Source organism: Oikopleura dioica, chromosome PAR, assembly GCF_907165135.1.
Source record: "Oikopleura dioica chromosome PAR, OKI2018_I68_1.0, whole genome shotgun sequence".
In the NCBI taxonomy this organism is placed as follows: domain Eukaryota; kingdom Metazoa; phylum Chordata; class Appendicularia; order Copelata; family Oikopleuridae; genus Oikopleura; species Oikopleura dioica.
This window is the reverse complement of record NC_137293.1, coordinates 348,321-366,416: the sequence shown is the minus strand read 5'-3', so window position 1 is coordinate 366,416 and position 18,096 is coordinate 348,321. Positions and strand designations below refer to the sequence as shown.

Below are 18,096 nucleotides of genomic sequence, written 5' to 3'. Positions count from 1 at the left end.
TGCTTACAAAAACACTCTTATTTAAATTTTCTATTCAAATATTTTATATTTTGCAAAGCGGATCAAGAAGCATTTTTGCGTAGGATTTGAAATTTTGAGGAATGATTTCGGTCAAGGCACAAAAGTTGTAAGGAATGATTCCGTCGCCAAAAGGATATTCGACATAAGCTTCGACAAATGATTTTGCAAGTTCAACCGGGTCACCTTAAAAATAACGTTTCTGCAGTTTTGACAAAAGAGCCTACTTGGAATGGGTTTTCCATCTTCTTTGAGTTTTTTCTTCAAAATCTCGACCGCGTCTTGAGAAGATTTGTCATTTCTAGTTTTTCTCCAAGTTTCATATTGATTTTCATCATCAAGACAGAGTGTTCTCCAAACGACTCCGATTCGGATTTCCGACTCATCAAAAGTTCGGCTTCAAAAATTCTTGAATTTTCAAAAGCGCTCCGTTCTTACATGAATTTTCCGTCTTCAAAAAGCTCCCACGTTTCGCCCTCCTTGTATCTGAGCTCAGTTGCTTTGTCTTTGTTGGCAATAAAAGCCTTCGAATTCGGACGAAAAGTTTCAACCCCGTGCGCTGTTTTTACTCCGTCTGAAAATGAATTTTGATATCAAGGAAGAAGATCAGCAAACACTCACCAACAATAATAGCGGAATTATGTTTTGCTCGAAAAGAGTACTTTTCGCCTTTTGGACCATGTGGCCAGAAGACGAAATCGCCTCCGTCGACATATGGGTTTGTTTCGTTTCCGTGACTAAAATGGCAATAAAGACCAGAAATGCGCAATCACTTGTATATCTAGATAAAATCTACAGGCAGAGTGGTCAGGAAGCTATCGAACTAACATGTATGCAACTCCTTGAATCTGCGGAACTTCATTCTCATTGATCACTCCACTTTGCCTCAGCGCAACTAGCAGCCAAACCGGGGTACTCTCCCTCGAAAACTCCATGAAATACGGATTGTCGTAATGAACAGCCAGTTCCGATCCAGGAAGCAAAACCGTCAGCGCCATCATTTCTTGATGATTTTTCTTTGGCGAAGGACAGAACTTTTCAGAAACGGCTTTGTATTGTTCAGAAGCGAAGACTTTGGAGATAGCGCCGACGGAAGAGAGAGAATCGGGCCCGTCTTTGATGTGCGAAAAATACTGCTGGAAGAAAGTGGAACCGATCAAATTTGCCAAATCGTCGCGGTACATTTTCTTCGACTGCGGGCCTCCCGAGATCACGTGGTGCACTCCGACATCGAATCTTCCAGCGAGAGTGCAGTACTCGCGCTTGGAATTGGGGAGCATGTAGGGGTGCGCACAGGTGCCATCAGGGAGGAGGGCAGTTTTTTCGCCGATGTGGTCGTTTATTGCGTGGTTGTCCAAGTTTGTAGCGGTTCTAGAGAAGAAAAATGAAGATGAGAGAAAACAATAAGTATGTTTTCCGTTGCGATTTTTTTGAAAATTGTCTTGTCGTTACGGAGATGAATTTAAATATTTTGTGTAATCTCGCTTGTTAAAGAAGCTGAAAGTATTTTACCTGAAAAGGCCTCTTTTTCGCATTTGATTTTTAATCTCCGCAATTTCATCCACCGTCCAAATATTTTCCAAACTGCTCCAATTATCGTTTCTCTCCATTTTCGCCGCCTCCTTTCTCCACTTCCTCGACAGACTTATCTGCAAACCTAGCAAGCCAACAAGCCCTGCGAATTTCCACATTTTAAAAATAAAAAGGGTGTGGCTAGAAAGAAAAAGTGGTACTAGCTTGATAGCAGTTCATTTGTTTGATGTCTGGAGAAAATCATTTCAAAAGATAAATATTTGATTTTGCGAAATTTTGAACTTTGAAAAAATCAATTCTTTTCGTTCTTTCGGGCATAAAAATGGTAAAAATAGTATAGTTTATTGGAAAAAGACAATTTTATAATGAAGATAATTAAGATGTTTGCATCAGTTTCACAAGAGACTCAGTAATCGCCGAGACATCGACAAAAACAGCTCGAAGAGCAACTTGAAACATCAGTTTGTTTCGACAAAAGACCGAAGATCGTCGCGGTGCCTTCTGGAGAGTCGCAAATGAGAGGGGATCCTCGATCGGCGGTGCAGATTCCCTCGGCGGCTTCGTAGATTCCGTCATTGTCCAAGTCGATTTCTCCAGCGCAGAATTCGCTTTCAAAGTCCACTGTGCCAGGCGGAAGATATCCGCTCAAGGAACAATAGCTAGAAAAATGATGATAGAAATCTGATCTTCTGAAAAAAAACAAACCTTTCTGAATAAATATTGATTCCGACCTTGGCCATTGGGTCCATTTCTGATCCCTTCATCCAGCAATACTGGCCATGTTCTGGGCTCTTGAAAGTTTTTTATGATTTTAGGTGACAAAGACAAGTTTTAAAAACCTGTGATCGAAGAGGCAAACAAGCTTTTCCGAAGCAGTCCTCGCACTCCTCCGGCTTTGATTTTGACAAAGACGGGACTTTGATCAAACAAGCATCGGAAGTATCAATTCTTGGCTTGACGAAAATGCTCTTGACGTAAAATTCGCCGCGAGAACTGTCCGCTCCTTCGATCCATTTTGCTCCACCGATCATTGCTTCGATGGAGGAGGTGCTTCCGAGACAGCAATGCTCAGTAGTGGTGAGGATGAACTCGTCGTCGATGATGACACCGCCGCAGAAATGGACAGAGCCATCGAAGGAGGTGACCTTGAGCTCGGTGTGCCAGGGATGGAGGTTGTTGAGGCTTGATGTGGCCTTGATAAGACCACCGTAGGATTGGAACTTGTTGTCCCTGTCGCAGGTGAGGCCTAAAATGATTAAAAATATCTCGTTGAAAAGTCAATTTAACCTGATGGAATCGAGTTGGTTCCAGATTCAAAGACGCTTTCTTCAAATACTGGCCATCCAAGACCTCTTTCTCCTGTAAAACCATTATTGCTCACAATCAATAGTGGATATTCAATATCTTCTTTGAGGTTGAACGAAAGTCGACGGATGGTGTCGAATATCTTGAAAAGGTCAAGTGGTTTTTCTGAAACTTCGCAATTGATGAAAGCAGAGTAGTGGTAGGAAATTAAGTTGTCCTGGAAAATGTTCAAATATTCGGAAAGAACGCCGGGATTGTTCGATCGGAGATTGCATTCTTCGCCGACTTGCGTTTTGTAATACAGATCCGATTCAGTCTTACAGGTAGATGAGTCGACAGAAAGGCGGCGGTGCTCAATCGCGAGTTCTTCAAAGCTAGCTCGGAACTCGTCAACGTAGTGTCCAATAGAAACAAAAGCTTCTTTCAGCGACTCAATTTCCTCCTCGATTCCAAGTGTCATTTCTCGGAAAGAGCAATAATCTTGAGACTCGACTGCGAATTCAGCGATGCATTGCTCGATTTCCGGTTTCTGCTTCTTGAAATCTCCGAAAGCGTCCATTTGCATTCCTCCTTCATCTCCCATCGCAAAACCAAAAGTGGCGACGCAGGTGACTCCGACATTGCAATCTTCGGTGACTTCCGATTCACCTGGGCAAGAAGCACCTGAGCGGCAAACTCGCTGTTTTGTTCGACTTCCACCCTCGCAAGTTTTTGAACAAGGCGACCAGAAAGACCAACCAGACCAGTCTCCTTCAGCTCGTCTGTAATATCCCGATGAGCCATAACAATCGCCAGCGTAGCATTTCTTCGTTTCAGCTCTGATTCCTGGACAATACTCCCCGTAGCACTCTCGGTATCGCGTTTGCTTGCCCTCGCCGCAGGTGACTGTACATTTGCCCCAAGGCGCCCATGTTCCCCAGCTGTCCTGTGGCTTGTAGTTGTAACCATTGTTATTATTACTGTAGTTGTAGCAAGTTTGAGAAGCGGTACAAGTTCGGGACTCAGAATTGCTTCCTTGGCAGCTTGAGCCGTAGTTGTTGTTACTGTAGTTATTCGTTACGCATTGACGCTCTCTATATTGTTTGCCTTAAAAGTTCGTCAGTAACAAAAGTCTTGTGAGAGTACCTTTATCGCAAGTGGCTGAGCATGTGCTCCAGTGACTCCACTGTCCCCATTTCGGTCGATAATCTGGGCATGCATGGACGTTGCACTTCTTGGTCTCTTCGTTTTTGCCGGTACAGCCCCTGTGAGAAATTTTTATCGAAATTATTTTAAAGTTTTTTCCTACTTTTTGCCTGGTATGGCGTTCAAGCATTTGCGTTTCCTAGCAATCCAGCCGGTTCCACAAGATTTCGGACATTTGGACCAAGAAGTCCACATTCCCCACATTGGATTATAATTCGAATTGTAGCTGGTGTTGATGTAGTTGGTTTGGCTTGGTTTGTAGGCATTGTTGTTTTGGGTGTAGTTGTTGTTGTGGTTGTATTGCTGGTGATTGTTGTTGTGTTGCTGAGATTGCTGAGAAATCTGCGGTTTCTGGCTGGATTGTTGTGGTTTTTGTTGGTTGTTATATCCGCCTTGATGATTTTGTTGGGAATATTGGCCACTCTGACCGCCTTGCTGATTATATTGCGGTTTTTGATAGTTGTTATCGTTGTTATGATTATTGCCTTGATGATTGTTATGGTTGTTTCCGTTATTGTTGTTGTTGTTTTGATTATGGTTCTGATGACCTTGCTGATTGCTTTGGTTGTTGTTGTTTTGGTTGTAGCTATCGCAGATAACAGCTCCCATGAACCGCTGAAGAAGCGCGTCGATCTTGACGTTCCATTCGGTGTTGCATCTCGGTTTGACATGAGCGATAATGTCCCTCATGTAATAGAAAAGACTTGCTTCATCAGTGACTTTCTTCGATTTCGTCAAAGAGCACGGGAGAAGACCAGCTTCGGCCGAGCATTTTGGTAGAGTTCGTCCACCGCTGCCGCTTTCAGTTGCCTCGCGTCCATCGCCAAAGTCGGATTCTAGATAGATGATCTCTGCTTTGTCTTCATCAAAGACAAAGTCGATCGAAATGATTGGCTCATCAGCTCCACTTCGCATAAATCCATGCTCACATTTTCCGTAAACTTGTTCGGCAGTAATTCCGAGCGGCTTCAAGAACTCAACGATCATTTTCATCAAGCCAGTTGCTTCCTGCCACTCGCAAATGTCAATATAATGATCATTGAAGAGCTTCTGGAGGCAAGGGCTTGCGAATCGCATGGAGCAGTAACCACTCTTGCAATCGGGTTTCGAGTCGTCTGTCCAGGGACACGTGGACTTGTAGACGTCCGTAGCGTGGTAGCCGTATCCGCCATATTCGCCTTCGCATTCTCGCTTTTTGCATTGTTCTCGTTGATATGGCTTGCCGGGGCAGGTTGAGTACTCGTTTGTGCAGGTTCTTCGACGCTCACGGTATCCTTATATTAGCTCTCAATTTTCAATTAATAGCATTTTCAAACCTTTTCCACATGTTGTCGTGCAAGCTCCCCATTCTCCCCATTTTGACCATCCAGTTTCGCTGTCATATTCGTAAAGGTCTTCACACTCATATTCGCTGCATTTTTCCGTTTCCGTATCTTTTCCAGGACAGTTATAAGTATTGCACTTTCGAGTTCTCGTTCTGGATCCTCCATTACAAGTCTAAAATTTAAGGTAAAAAAATAGCATTTTTCTTCAAAAAACCTTTGAGCATTTGGTCCACTCGCCCCACTCTGCCCAACCAAACATGTTTCCGTAGCATTGTTTTCCAGTTTCGCACTCTTTGGATTCAAAGTAGAGATCTTCGTCGCCGCATTTTGATGGGTCAACTGGTTTTCCGTATTCAATACATTCTCGACTAGAAATGATAAGCTTCTAGGAAAGAATGATTGCTCTTACGTTCTAGAGATACTTCCATTGCCACAAGTGACAGAGCATTTTGTCCATGCTCCCCATTGTCCCCAAGCTGGTTTACCGTCTTAATTTTAGTTAAAGATTCTTGAAAATCTTTTGATACTTACTGTTTACGTAAGAAAAGTTATCGCACTTTTCTTTATTGCACTTTTTCTTTGCAACAGGAGAACCTTTGCATTTGCACTTGGAAGGTTGAGTCGGATGAACTGGGAGAGCTGTTGGTCCAGTTGGAGGCTTTGTGCCAGGGTTAGTGGGAGGATTCGTTGGTGGCCTGGTCGGTGGATTGGTTGGCTCATGAGGGCCATGAGGGAAGTCCTCATGAATCGACCTTCTTTTTCTGTAACTTGGGTTCCATCGGCCGTATTCTTCTGTCTCTTCACAGACCCTTATTTTCTCCATAATACCCCCATCGCATGAAGCGGAACAAGCGCCCCATTCGGACCAATGGGACCACTCCCCAACACATGGTTTTTCATAAGTAGTTGTGGTTGTTGTTGTCGTCGTAGTCGTGGTAGTTGTTTTGTAACAGTTTTGGTCAAGGACGCAGGTTTTCTTCTGTTGGCTAGAGCCAGGACAAGGAGTGTTGTCATAACAATCGACAGGGCATTTTCGTGTTCTGACGGCGCGGCCATATCCGCATGTCTTCGAACAGGCTCCCCACTCGCCCCATTCTGTCCATTTCGTCTCGCATTTCGCTGGATATTCCGTTGTTGGCGCAGGAGTGGTGTAGTATCCGCATTTTTTACGATTGCAGGCCCTTGTTTGACGATTTTGACCATAGCAATTTTTGACTGAGGAATAATTATTGACGCATTTTCTTGTTCGCTCCGAAATTCCGCCTCCGCAAGTTTTTGAGCACTTTGACCAAGCTGACCATTGAGACCACTCGGATTTGTACGGTGTCGTCGTTGTTGTGGTCGAAGTTGTAGTAGTAACTGGGTAGCAGTTTCCTTTCTGCTTTTTCTTTCCGTAGCAGCGATTTGAATATCCCTCGCACTTGCGCTCTCGGTATCTGACTCCGCCGTAAGCAGTCTTGATGCACTCGCCCCACGCTCCCCACGCACCCCAGCTGTCTCGATAGGTTGTGGTTGTTGTTGTTGTAGTTGTAGTGGATGTCGTCGTGCATGGTTTTCTATTGCAAGCTCGGTTTTGCCTCAAATTATCATAGCAGTAACCGGACTTGCATTTTCGTGTTCGATACTGAGTTCCACCATTGCAAGGTTTTGAACAAGTCGACCAGGATGACCATTTCGTGTAATCAGCAGCACTTGGCGGCTTGTAAGGATCTTCCGTGGTCGTTGTTTCTGGAGGATAAGTCGGGCACATTCGCCAGCCGCATTTTTGTTGTTGATTCTTGGGACCTGCGCAGTACGAGCCCTTGCAGTAGCGAGTTCGGGATCGGCTACCGACTCCGCATGTTTTTGTGCAAGTCGACCATTTGGACCAATAAGACCACTCCGAATACGCGGTTGTAGTGGAAGTGTATGTTGTTGTGCAGGGAATGGCGCTGCAATATCGAGTTTGAGTTTTCTTCCCGTAGCAGCTTTCGCCGGAGCCATAGGCATCGATGCAATGGCGTTTTCTAGTCTTTTGTCCATATCCGCAAGTCTTCGAGCAGGACGACCAGGACGACCACTTTGTCCAATACGGAGCTGGCACTGTCGTTGTAGTTGTCGTTGTCGATGTTGTGGAGCAGAAGGTGTACTTGTTGCAAGCTTCTCGGTCAGTTTTTCGCCCGTAGCAATCTCTATCGTTGTAGCTCGACTTTTTGCATTTTCTAGTTCTTTCTCGCATTCCTCTTCCACAGGAGGTAGAACACTGCGACCAAGATGACCAGTTCGTCCATCTTCCATAACCAGGAGTCGTCGTTGTTGTTGGCGGCTCTGTGGTGTAAACGCGGCACGATTTTCGATTGCAAACTCTTTTTTGCTTACTGTGGCCATAACACTGCTGACCGTATTTCGACGTAATACATGATCGTTTTCGAGTAGAAATACCACCCCCACAGGTTTTCGAGCAAGTTGACCAGTTTGTCCATTCTCCCCATTTTCCTGGAGTGTAGACGGTCGTTGGAATCATTGTTGTTTCGTAAGGACAAGCTTTTCGGTTGCAAGCTTTTTGTTGCTTCTTGGCGCCAGGACATTTTGAATAATTTGAAGTGACTTCGATCGTTTTCGACTTCTCGTTGCATTTTCTCGATCTGTACATCAGTCCACCGTCGCAAGTCGCAGTACAACTCGTCCAAGGCGCCCATTCTGACCACTCGTATTTAGTGCTGCTTCCGGTTGAACCAGTGGTTGTGCCGTAATAACTACCGTAGCAGTCTTTATCGGCCCGGCACTTTCGAGTATCGGAAGATTCGCCAACGCATTTTTGGTAGAGATTATTATACTTGCATCGTCGAGTTCTGATCTGATTTCCTTTTCCGCAAGTAGCTGAGCACTTGGACCACTCTTCCCAATTCATCCATTTCGATTGCGAAGTTGGTTTCTGATAAGGCGTTTTCGTCGGCTTGGTTGAGTACTGTGGCGGAATTTTACCGAAACAGGCCATTTCCTCGACCATGATTTTAGGCTCACAGTACTTGTTGCTCGTTTTCATTGTGGCATAATTGCCATGATAAAAGCAAGCACGAGAACGAGCCTTTCGCCCTTCTCCGTATTTGGCGCAGCAACTTCCCCATTCTCCCCACTCGCCAGGCGCGTAAGGACCGTCGGGCTTTGAGGGTCGGGTCGTGTACTTAGGAGCCTTTGTAGTGTACTTTGGTTTTCGAGTTGTTGTCTTTCTTGTTGGGCGGGTGTTGTAGTTGCTTGGTTGCTTGTAGCCTCGCTCGCCCTCAGTAGAAGCCACATAGGTAGAAGATGTGTAGGTAGTTGAAGTTGTCGTTGATTGAAATGTCGTTGTTGTTGTTTCTTCCTCCGTCGTTTCAAGCATTCTCTGCTGCTGGAACCCTTTTGATCCCTTCTTTTTGCTTTTGTTTTTCTTCTTCCATTGTTTGTAATTTCCACCTGCTGATTGAGACTGAAGGTAAGCTGTTTTGAAAGCATTTCTCCGATATCTTTTCTTAGATGGTTTGTTTCCTGGTGCACCTGGAACTGGTTTGCAAATTTTGCCGGATCCGGCCATGTAACCCCTTTCTCCAGTGACCTCGCTAGCAATGTCAAAGCCGAGTGAGCACGTGAGCTCGATCATTTCGGAGGACTCTTCCTCGAAATTAAGATCGAAGGAAGAGATTCTTCGTCCATTTTGTACTTCTCCGCCGCTGGGTCGTTGAGAATCGGTTGCGATAACGTACAAACCTTGTTTACGCAGCCTTTGTTTGATGCTGTCGAGGGTGACAAGGAAATCAGCCTCCATTGCTTTCAGGAATTCTTCTAGAGAGATCGAGGGGTCGTCAGTGGTCGATGATGATTGCCGAGTGAACCAATTTTTCGAAATCGTCAGTTTTTCACCATCAGCGGAAGCGCTTCCATAGCGCGAGGTAAAAGTTTGTTTATTGTCGACAATGAGTTTCGATAAGTACCACTGCTCCAATTTGTAGTCTACATCTGATTCTCCCTCGCCCAAGGAGCTCATGATGCCGTCGAGATTCTGGTAGTAGCCAGTATTGACATCGAGGACGGCAGAGAATTCGAACTCGAATTCTCGGAATGCATTTGGATTTGCATCACCACATGGTGCTGAACTCAGGCGATTTCCAGTGACTAGGCCTCTGTTGAAAAACTCAACTTCGATGTCGCTTAGTCTGTGGCCAGTTCCGGCGAGCCAGAAGTCCGACTCGGGCGTTCGAGGATTATCGGAGAGGCCAGAACCGATGGAGAGCTGGCAAAATTTTGGGTTCTCTGAATGAAAGGCGAAAGCATGGCAGCCGGGGAAGTGGACGCAACTGCTGATGCAATCTTCAGAGGTCTCTTGTTTGATGACAACTGGCTGTGATCGCTCTTCAATGTCAGTAGAGAGGACGGAGAATGTCGAGAGGACTGGTTCAAATATCTCTGGAGAAGTGGTGATATCCATTCCGATCGGTGCTTCGCTGAAAATTGAGGGGACCTTGACGCATTTATAGACATCTCCTGAGCCAAAGGCAAAAGGTAGAAGGAGACTGCCCCCGAGAGACCTTAACAAATAGTTTAAAATATGTAAATTTATTATAGATTAAGTGCGGACTTTAAGTAAATTATATCAGTCAGAAAAAATTCAATTATAGCTCGGATAAAACCTTCGTCTCGGAAATGAATTTTAATTAATTTACCTCATTCTTGCGGAATATCTCTACCGGTCTGTTGAGCAGAACTCGGAGAGCCATGGCAAACCTGAGTTAGAACAAGATAAACGGCATCGTTTGACAACATTATCTCATGTTTTCTCTTCAGCGGATGCATTTTTGAGGAAATGCAGGTTGTCAGCATAATCAATGTCTGATTTTTTTGTTGATGACAATTTATTGTAAAGACAGTTTATATTGGCTGTGGACAGATTTGATAATTATTAATTTGTCATTGATTAAGATGTTTGCATCATGTGAACAAGCGTGTCAGTAATCGTCGAAACATCGACAAAAACCGCTGGATATCCGCTCGAGGAGCAGCTTGAAACATCAGTTTGTTTCGACAAAAGACCGAAGATGGTAGCTGTGCCCTCTGGAGAATCGCAAATGAGAGGAGAACCGCGATCCGCAGTGCAGATTCCTTCGGCGGCTTCGTAAATTCCGTCGTTGTCGAGATCAACCTCGCCAGCGCAGAACTCGCTTTCGAAGTCGACGGCTCCGGTTGGAAGGTATCCATTGAGAGTGCAGTAGCTAGAAAAATTGATAAATAAAAGAAAAATATCGAGGAACTTACCTTTCTGAGTAGATGTTGACTCCGACCTTGGCAGTGGGGTCCATTTCGGATCCCTTCATCCAGCAATACTGACCATGTTCTGGGCTCTATAGAAAGATTAGTAATTGTTTCTTTACTGATATTCTTACTTGAGATCTGATTGGCAAGCAAGCCTTTCCAAAGCAATCCTCGCAAGTAGCTGGCTTCGATTTTGATAAAGATGGGATCTTGACCAAACAAGCATCTGTCGTGTCAATTCTCGGTTTGACAAAGATGCTCTTGAAGGAAAATTCGCCGTTGGCTCTGTTTGCTTCTTCTGTCCAGTAACCGCCGCCGATCATCGCTTCGATTGAGGAAGTGCTTCCGAGGCAGCAATGCTCAGTCGTGGTGAGGATGAATTCGTCGTCGATGATGACACCGCCGCAGAAATGGACAGAGCCATCGAAGGAGGTGACCTTGAGCTCGGTGTGCCAGGGATGGAGATTGTTGAGGCTAGATGTGGGCTTGATGAGACCAGCATAGGCTATGCTGCATAGCCTATCATCACTGATGACTCATCAGACATGTTTCCATGTAAATAAATCAATTATTTTTCGTGACTTTCGATAAGGTCTCTAACTTTATTAAGCCAATATCGAGAGCTTGAATGATGATATAGTAGCACAGAGCTACAATATATGCTATGGCACTTTTAATGCCAATTGGACATCTTGAGTAAACAGTTCGGCTTCGATTTGAAAGTCAAAGACTACTAAGATCCGGCCAACAGGACTTGAGATGAACTTTTGGATGATAAAAGACCCTCATTCTGATGATCACAAGTCCAGAAAAACTAGGATTTTTCCATGATAAAGACTTTTTATTGATAAAGATCAAGAAAATTAAAAACTAACTGTACATTTTTAACAAGCATCCGGTCTCAGTCGGAAAAAGGCGGCAACCATGTAAATGCTGCCCGTGACAATGACGGTTTTAACTTCTTCAGGCATATTTTCGAGGCAATCGTTTATTGATTCATATTCAAAACTCTTCAGTCCGTATTTTTGAGCACTTTCAACTGCCTTGGCAACGTATTTGTGTTGCTAAACTTTTGTTTAGCCAAAATTTAACAATTGAAGAAACCTCTTTTAATTGATCCTCTTTGCTGGCGGTCAGAAAGTCAGGGAAAATGTGCGAATACTTTTCTTTCGTCGTGTTTGAATCAAGCTCGTCTTCATTCATTCCAATAGTTGGGCATCCGGCAAAATAGTCAGGCTTCAGAAACTCTGCAATATGCACCATTTGACTGTCGATATCACGTCCTCGAGCAGATTTCATCAGAATAAGAGTTTCTCCTTCTTTATTTTTAGCAGCCCAGTGTGATAAGATTTTCATTGATTCTATAATTATAAATACCAAAATCAAGGAAGAGTAAACCTGGAGTATGCGCAGCGTCAAGAAGAATTCTGATCTTTCTGCCTTTGACTTCATGCTCCAAAATCTGTTGCCGTCCAGGCCATCGGATTGATTGAATGGCCTCCTTTTCCCTTGGAGTGACAACTTTCATTAGGTCCGATTCCGACGAGCTGCTGAACTTTCGCAAACGCTCGAAAACGCCGCCTTTTAGCTTCTTCATCAAATGCCTTCAAGTAAGTTCATCTGGTGAAATCAAAAAAGGATACCTGACGAGGGCTCGACAACCTGTGTCAAAAACCTGAGTCAAAGCCTAGAAGAACCTTAATGAAAGCCTCTTTGAGCCTTTTCATTCAAGCTCTTTCAGGCCCTCACTCAGATTTTTGACACAGGTTGCCGAGCCCAGTACCTGACAGCAAGAACGGCGCTAGCAGCATTGACATTTTGAGGAAATTCTAGTTCCGTGGAATCGATCAACTCTCCAGAAGGAGTCAAAAGCTCCCCTCTGTTCTTCGCTGATTTGACTAGGACTTCATATGCTTCCGGATATTCTTGCCAGGTCGTTATCAAGGTCGCTCCATGTCTGAATATTCCAGCTTTTGCCGCCGCAATTTCTTCAATCGTATAGCCGAGCTTTTCCAAATGATCATAGCCAAGCGCTAGTAAAATTTAAATACCAAAGAAAGAAATTCTAAACAAACCGGAAATGCAGCAAACCCGAGGCGCGCCCATCGGATACTGCGATGTTGAACAAAGCTGTCCACCGATGCCGACTTCGAGGATGACCACATCCACTTTTTGCTCGACAAAAGATTGCAGAGCAATCAGCGTCAAATATGAAAACCACTCATTTCCACACCGTAAATATTCCGTTTCCTCAGCCTTTTCGAGCTTTTCAAATGTAGCGGAGAGTTCTTCCTCCGAAATTGGTTTGCCGTTGATGCGGATTCTCTCGTTGATGCTGTTGAAATGGGGAGAGGTGAAGAGGCCGGTTTTGTAGCCCCTTGATCTGAGAAGCGTTTCCGCCATTGCACAAGTCGTGCCTTTTCCCTATCGAAACATTTTGATAAGAAGTGAAAAAAGACAAACCTTAGTTCCTGCGCAGTGAACAAGAGGAATGGACTTGAGTTTTTCATACATCTTCCCATCGAAAATTGTTTTCAAAGTTTCACCGAATCGAAGAAAATTTCGAGTTCTTCTTTTCACATTTGCCAGCTTTTAATGATACAAAACAGTATTCGTTTACAACTCAAATCAAATTTCTTATCACTTTCATGTTCAACTAAAAGCTCAGGCGTCGGCTCAAGTCTTGTCATTCTCAATCTCTTTCAATTTCGTTTTCTCTTTTTGATACTAACAAATTATATTCATAATTCAAAGAAATACTTGAAAGAGGAAATGACATAAAATGAAAGATATTGCAAAACTGCGAAAATAAGATTTTTCCGCAGACTTGGATCCTGATAACGGGTGTTTGACCTTCATCAAACATCAAAGAAGGGATTAATTGAAACCTTTTAAAGGATTCGAGGATTGTTGTACTGTAACTAGGGTCCGGCATGATTAGGACCAAAAATTTAATTTCAATGAAACTTCACGATTCCACTAATTCGACCCTAAGGAATTCAATTCCGTTCACTGATTCTCCCAAAAACCCCCCATTCAGCCCTTTTCAGGGCTTTAATGAAAATTTAAATTTTTTTACAGTCTGTAACAATCTACTAATAGTTTATAGACTTTCATGTGGAAAGTTGCTGAAGCGGAAATAATACTGTATCGTTTCATTATAAATATGAACGCGCTGCGAATATAGAAGCTCACTCTTGAGTCTTTGACAAAAATGCTGACTTTATATTTTTTCCATGGTCCATTGACGAAAGTCTGCTTCACTTTACCGGTAACCAAGACTTTGTTTCCTCAGCGTAGGAGTCTCCGGGAAAGCCCAAATATCCCGAACATATCCGACAGCAACTTCGGGGTGGTGAGAAATTCGAGAAAGTTCGAGAAGGTTCTAGAATCGACTGGCAGCTTCTTCTTTCGAGCTTCATCTTGAACTGGCTGAGCGATGAATAGGATTGGATGAAATTTTATTTCGTGGCCTTGTGTGTTTGCCCTCTGCATTTGTCGGCTCTTACGTGCGAAGTAACATCCATTGCACCGACCAGAGAAAGCCGGCAACAGATAAAAATGAAGTAAAATTTCATTATAAGTTCCAAATTGCACAAAATATATTTTAGCGTCAGTTTTGAAACAACAAACAGAATCGTTACAAGGCGTCATATTGCGATGATAGAATCAAACAATTTTCACAACTACCCAAGGAACGAGTTTCAAATTAAATTTTATCCATCTTACTTGATATATTATGATTAATAGTCTTAGATAATAGTTAACCTTGAATAACTCTTTGATCAGCCGATTGAGCACCGTCGAAATCCACGACCGACCAAATGCGCTCACTAAGGATGAAATGTCTTGGCTTGAAGACAGGTAAACAAAAGATAAGAAGACTGACAGACAAATGATTCTAGTGCAATTTTGGATGATTTTCGACCCCGAGAGAATCTCACAATCAACCTCCACTCAGGTTGTAACACATGAAATGATTTACCGGATATAAGATATCCTGTCAACATCGATTTTTTCCACTCCCCTTGTCCCCTCGTACCCATTGTCATCCCCCTTGCGCACTGTTCCTCCTTGGTAGCGGGTGTATCCGGGTATCTTATCCGCTTCGTAAGAAAGCGTCTGGTCTTTTGGATACAAGCGAGGCTCCAATTTTAATGGAGCGTGTCCTAACCCTCGTTAAAAATGAGTAGACTATGAGTAGACCTCCTGGTCGTAAAGCTCAAGAGTAAACAGGGGACGACACTTTGTCCTCTGACGCATGCGTCTCGCTCGACAGCCAGCCGCCCCCACCGCTCCGCCATCCACGATCATAGAGAATCAGAATTGTGAACTTTGCTCCCCGCCAAAAGCAAAATATTTTACCTACTGAATGTACATTTAATTCTCGCTAGAGCTGACGCAATAATTCTGATTCTGTATGATCCTGGACGGCAGAGCGGCGAGAACGACTAGCCATCGAACGACGCGCATGTTCTTTCAGTCGACAATCTCGCGCGTGTTCTGAGATCGGAGCTGTCTTTAGCGGATCTTTGACTGGATGAATGCGCGGCCTTGGAGCTTGTTTTTTGTGTTTCTTTATTGAATGAATAAATAAAAGTAAATTCGTTCGAATTTTCAGTCTTTTTCGCTTTTTTTGGCTCTCCAGCAAACGCGTCAGTTGTTCAATTGAGCTGGAGATTTTTGACTCTTGAGATTTGATAGTCTTTTGAAGCTCAATTTGTTGGAGTTTTATCGAAGCCATCAGATTGATTATTTCGGCATTGGAAGTCGAGTTCTCTCGGATTTGGCCGGGAAGATTGTTTGGCGAAAGCATTGGCGAAATATCAGTACTAAATCAAAGTTGCCCCTTCAAAAGAAAATAGGAATAAATCACCTTGAAAACTCCTCCCTCGTTTCTTCAGAAATCTTTTGCTCGATAACAGGCACTTGAACTCTTGAAAAAAAAGTTGAAGACTCATTTTTAGCATCAATCTGGGGCACAAATCGACAAAAAGAGCGACAAAGATTGGAATTTGAACTTTTAAGAAGGAAATTTCTGAAAGCTAATTGGCTGACGGGCCAAATGCGGACTTCTGATTGGTTGAAAATTAACCCATTGTCGTATTTTTTGTCGATGTGTTTGTTCAATCTCCATCAATCTTACGGAATTTTAATTTGTGGCTTCGAAAAAATCGGCCTCTTCTTCGTCAAATCTAGTGAAGCATCCGATAAAGTCTTCTCAAAGACAGCTGGCGGATTCAAGCTACAAATTTTGCCCGCATCGAGGGAGCTGGTCTTTTCTCGGCGATACGAAGGTGGAATTTTGATTCGAACGCTTCCTGAAGAAAGCATGAAAAAGGTGACTGGACGCTTTGGAAATTCATACCAGTTCTATATTCTTCCCCTTCTTGGCGGTTTGTCAGACTTCTCGAAGATAGACTGCTTTTCCGGTTGAGCGTCGAGGATGTGTCTGGCGGGTTTTTGCTGCTCGCCTGCCCCGGCACAGCTAAAGTAAGCCCTCCTCTAGAAAAAAAAAGATCTGGATAAAGTTTAAAGATGCTCCCAACCCTTGTCTAGACGGCTGCGCGCCAGGTGAGGACTGGCTTTCCGCTTCAACATTTATCTTTTCTAAGCTGCCTCGTCGTGATGGCATTCGCGACTGAAAACCGTTTTCAAAGGATGATCATTCACGAATCCATGCATTACCGTTATGTTCGAAACAAGACGACTGCCCACTTTTGAACTGATTTCCGACGCCTTCTTTACCGCGGCCCCAGTTTTTGATTTCGTCAAAAGGGCGATTTTCGAAATCATCTTTGCTTTTCGCCACCGCTTTCTGGATTGCACGGATGAAGATCTTTTGCGAAAATGAATTTATTTCATAAATTTGAGACCCAGCGAGTTAATACCTTGAAACTGTTCTTTGACTTGTCAATTTTTTATCCGCCGCGATGGAACTTGTATCATCCTTCTTTGCCTCGTCAAGATGAACATCCAAATGAAGCTGCCTCTTTCTTCTTTTTGACTTTTTGCTGACAATTTTCTCCAACATGTCCAACTTCGATGTGATTTGTTTCGTCGCCAAGGCTGAAAATGAATAGAAAAAATTGAAAATAAGGGTACCTGTGTCGTCAATCATAAACTCCTTGTTGATTGCTTGATCGACATTGTCCGTGTGCGTTTTTATCTGCCGCCATTGCCACAATGCATGAGCATATTGCAGCGTCAATTGACGAGCTTCTTTGATCTCCCTGTACTTTTTCCCCAATCTTTGGCGAAAGTTGAAAAGGCTTGTTTTTCCAACATCATCATAAATATCCAGCTCGTTGGTCTTATTCATCGCGTAGAGCTTCCAAGCTGCTTGAATCAGCGAAGCAGCAGCGTTTCTCCTAATTTTCCAGAGTCGTTGTTTCTCGATCGACGCTAAAATTCGCTTCTCATCGGGAGGAATGACGAGTGCTTCTGAAAGGACCCCAACGATCAAGGCGGTTTGGAAGATTCCAAATAAACTGCTGAAGGCGACGAAGATTCTGTTCAGGGTGCACGAAAATTTCAAAAATGATTTTGTTAAAAAAAATATACTGTAGTACAATCATTTTATACAGGGAGGTTATATTCTTATGAGTGAAAGATTCTCAGAGATGGAAAAAGTCCAACTTTCAATCTGGAATAGGCCCCAGCCGTCGAAATCGCTTCAAAAGCTGTCAATAAAATAGCACCCTTCCTAGAAAGAACAAACGAGGGCGTAAAGTCCCCAAAGCCCAGGTTTGTCAGCGTGACAGCCATTAGCCAGACAACATCGAGATATTGCATGCATGTTCCGTATCTTCGTTCCAGCGCAAAAACGACATATCCAGTCCCGAAAACGATGAAGAAGTAAAGTCCAATCAGCATCGTCAGCGGCCGTTTCATAAAATAACTCTTCAGGAGGAACGTTGACGACAGCTTGATAGACGCAACAGTTTTGAGGATTTCCGTCATTCGGTTGTATCTCATGGGATGGTGTTCTCGCATGAATTTGATGGTATGATAAAGTCTCACGAAAATGATGAGCTGCCACTCGGGAGGCACTGGAATCCCTCGAATGGGAGGAATGTGGATCGCGCAGAGAGAAACTTTTTTCCGATAGAAAAAATGATTTCATAATCATAACAGCTCGAGAATCATTGAAGATTAAGCAACGCAATGACGCAAAATTTAAATAACTATCGTTCCTTCAAGAATAAACTGAGCCGCCAAAGGTGAGCAAAGAAGGTTCATCTCGCGGCAAAGATGATGCCTGACAACTAACAGTCTTCTCTCCAACTCGCTGTACCACCAGACAAGGATCAGTGTCAGAATTGTAAGGCAAGAAATGAGAAAGCGCGTGACAGTAGATGTATGTCGGAGCACGTCTTTTATTTGTCCAACTTGAAAGTCCCTGAATTTTTTATCAAAAAGGCCTGGTTAAAATAACCGGTTGTGGCAAAAAGTCTATAGACAATGA

General features: G+C 43.6%; 6 protein-coding genes across 6 annotated transcripts; all 6 read right to left on the bottom strand.

Moving 5' to 3' along the window:
• Positions 1-41: 41 nt before the first annotated feature.
• On the bottom strand, positions 42-1,741 carry LOC145706162 (uncharacterized). The gene is made up of 6 exons (XM_081783684.1): positions 1,531-1,741; positions 847-1,389; positions 640-755; positions 457-592; positions 246-415; positions 42-204 (listed from the first exon to the last, which is right to left on the bottom strand). Exons 1-6 carry the CDS (start codon positions 1,707-1,709, stop codon positions 44-46), a joined length of 1,305 nt encoding a protein of 434 aa, XP_081639810.1. The 5' UTR covers positions 1,710-1,741; the 3' UTR covers positions 42-43.
• A 162-nt stretch (positions 1,742-1,903) lies between these two features.
• Positions 1,904-10,108, bottom strand: LOC145706157 (uncharacterized). Its single transcript, XM_081783680.1, has 11 exons — positions 10,043-10,108; positions 5,898-9,907; positions 5,776-5,854; positions 5,581-5,734; positions 5,358-5,538; positions 4,145-5,315; positions 3,982-4,100; positions 2,839-3,942; positions 2,391-2,797; positions 2,257-2,342; positions 1,904-2,210 (listed from the first exon to the last, which is right to left on the bottom strand). The coding sequence occupies exons 1-11, from the start codon at positions 10,045-10,047 to the stop codon at positions 1,958-1,960; spliced, it is 7,569 nt and encodes a 2,522-aa protein (XP_081639806.1). The 5' UTR covers positions 10,048-10,108; the 3' UTR covers positions 1,904-1,957.
• A 185-nt stretch (positions 10,109-10,293) lies between these two features.
• On the bottom strand, positions 10,294-11,175 carry LOC145705702 (serine protease 42-like). The gene is made up of 4 exons (XM_081783185.1): positions 11,165-11,175; positions 10,760-11,102; positions 10,632-10,717; positions 10,294-10,588 (listed from the first exon to the last, which is right to left on the bottom strand). The coding sequence occupies exons 1-4, from the start codon at positions 11,173-11,175 to the stop codon at positions 10,294-10,296; spliced, it is 735 nt and encodes a 244-aa protein (XP_081639311.1).
• Positions 11,176-11,512: 337 nt separating this feature from the next.
• LOC145705698 (uncharacterized) lies at positions 11,513-12,029 on the bottom strand. The gene is made up of 2 exons (XM_081783183.1): positions 11,733-12,029; positions 11,513-11,692 (listed from the first exon to the last, which is right to left on the bottom strand). Exons 1-2 carry the CDS (start codon positions 11,982-11,984, stop codon positions 11,513-11,515), a joined length of 432 nt encoding a protein of 143 aa, XP_081639309.1. The 5' UTR covers positions 11,985-12,029.
• Position 12,030: 1 nt separating this feature from the next.
• On the bottom strand, positions 12,031-13,216 carry LOC145705694 (uncharacterized; the record flags this gene model as incomplete). The annotated part of the gene is made up of 4 exons (XM_081783181.1): positions 13,092-13,216; positions 12,704-13,052; positions 12,412-12,661; positions 12,031-12,232 (listed from the first exon to the last, which is right to left on the bottom strand). Coding segments are annotated over exons 1-4 (852 nt in total), but the record flags the coding sequence as incomplete, so codon positions are not given.
• A 1,802-nt stretch (positions 13,217-15,018) lies between these two features.
• LOC145705693 (uncharacterized) lies at positions 15,019-17,729 on the bottom strand (the record flags this gene model as incomplete). The annotated part of the gene is made up of 10 exons (XM_081783180.1): positions 15,019-15,460; positions 15,505-15,564; positions 15,775-15,949; positions 15,997-16,133; positions 16,178-16,269; positions 16,317-16,467; positions 16,520-16,697; positions 16,734-17,140; positions 17,214-17,227; positions 17,292-17,729. Coding segments are annotated over 10 exons (2,094 nt in total), but the record flags the coding sequence as incomplete, so codon positions are not given.
• Positions 17,730-18,096: the final 367 nt, after the last annotated feature.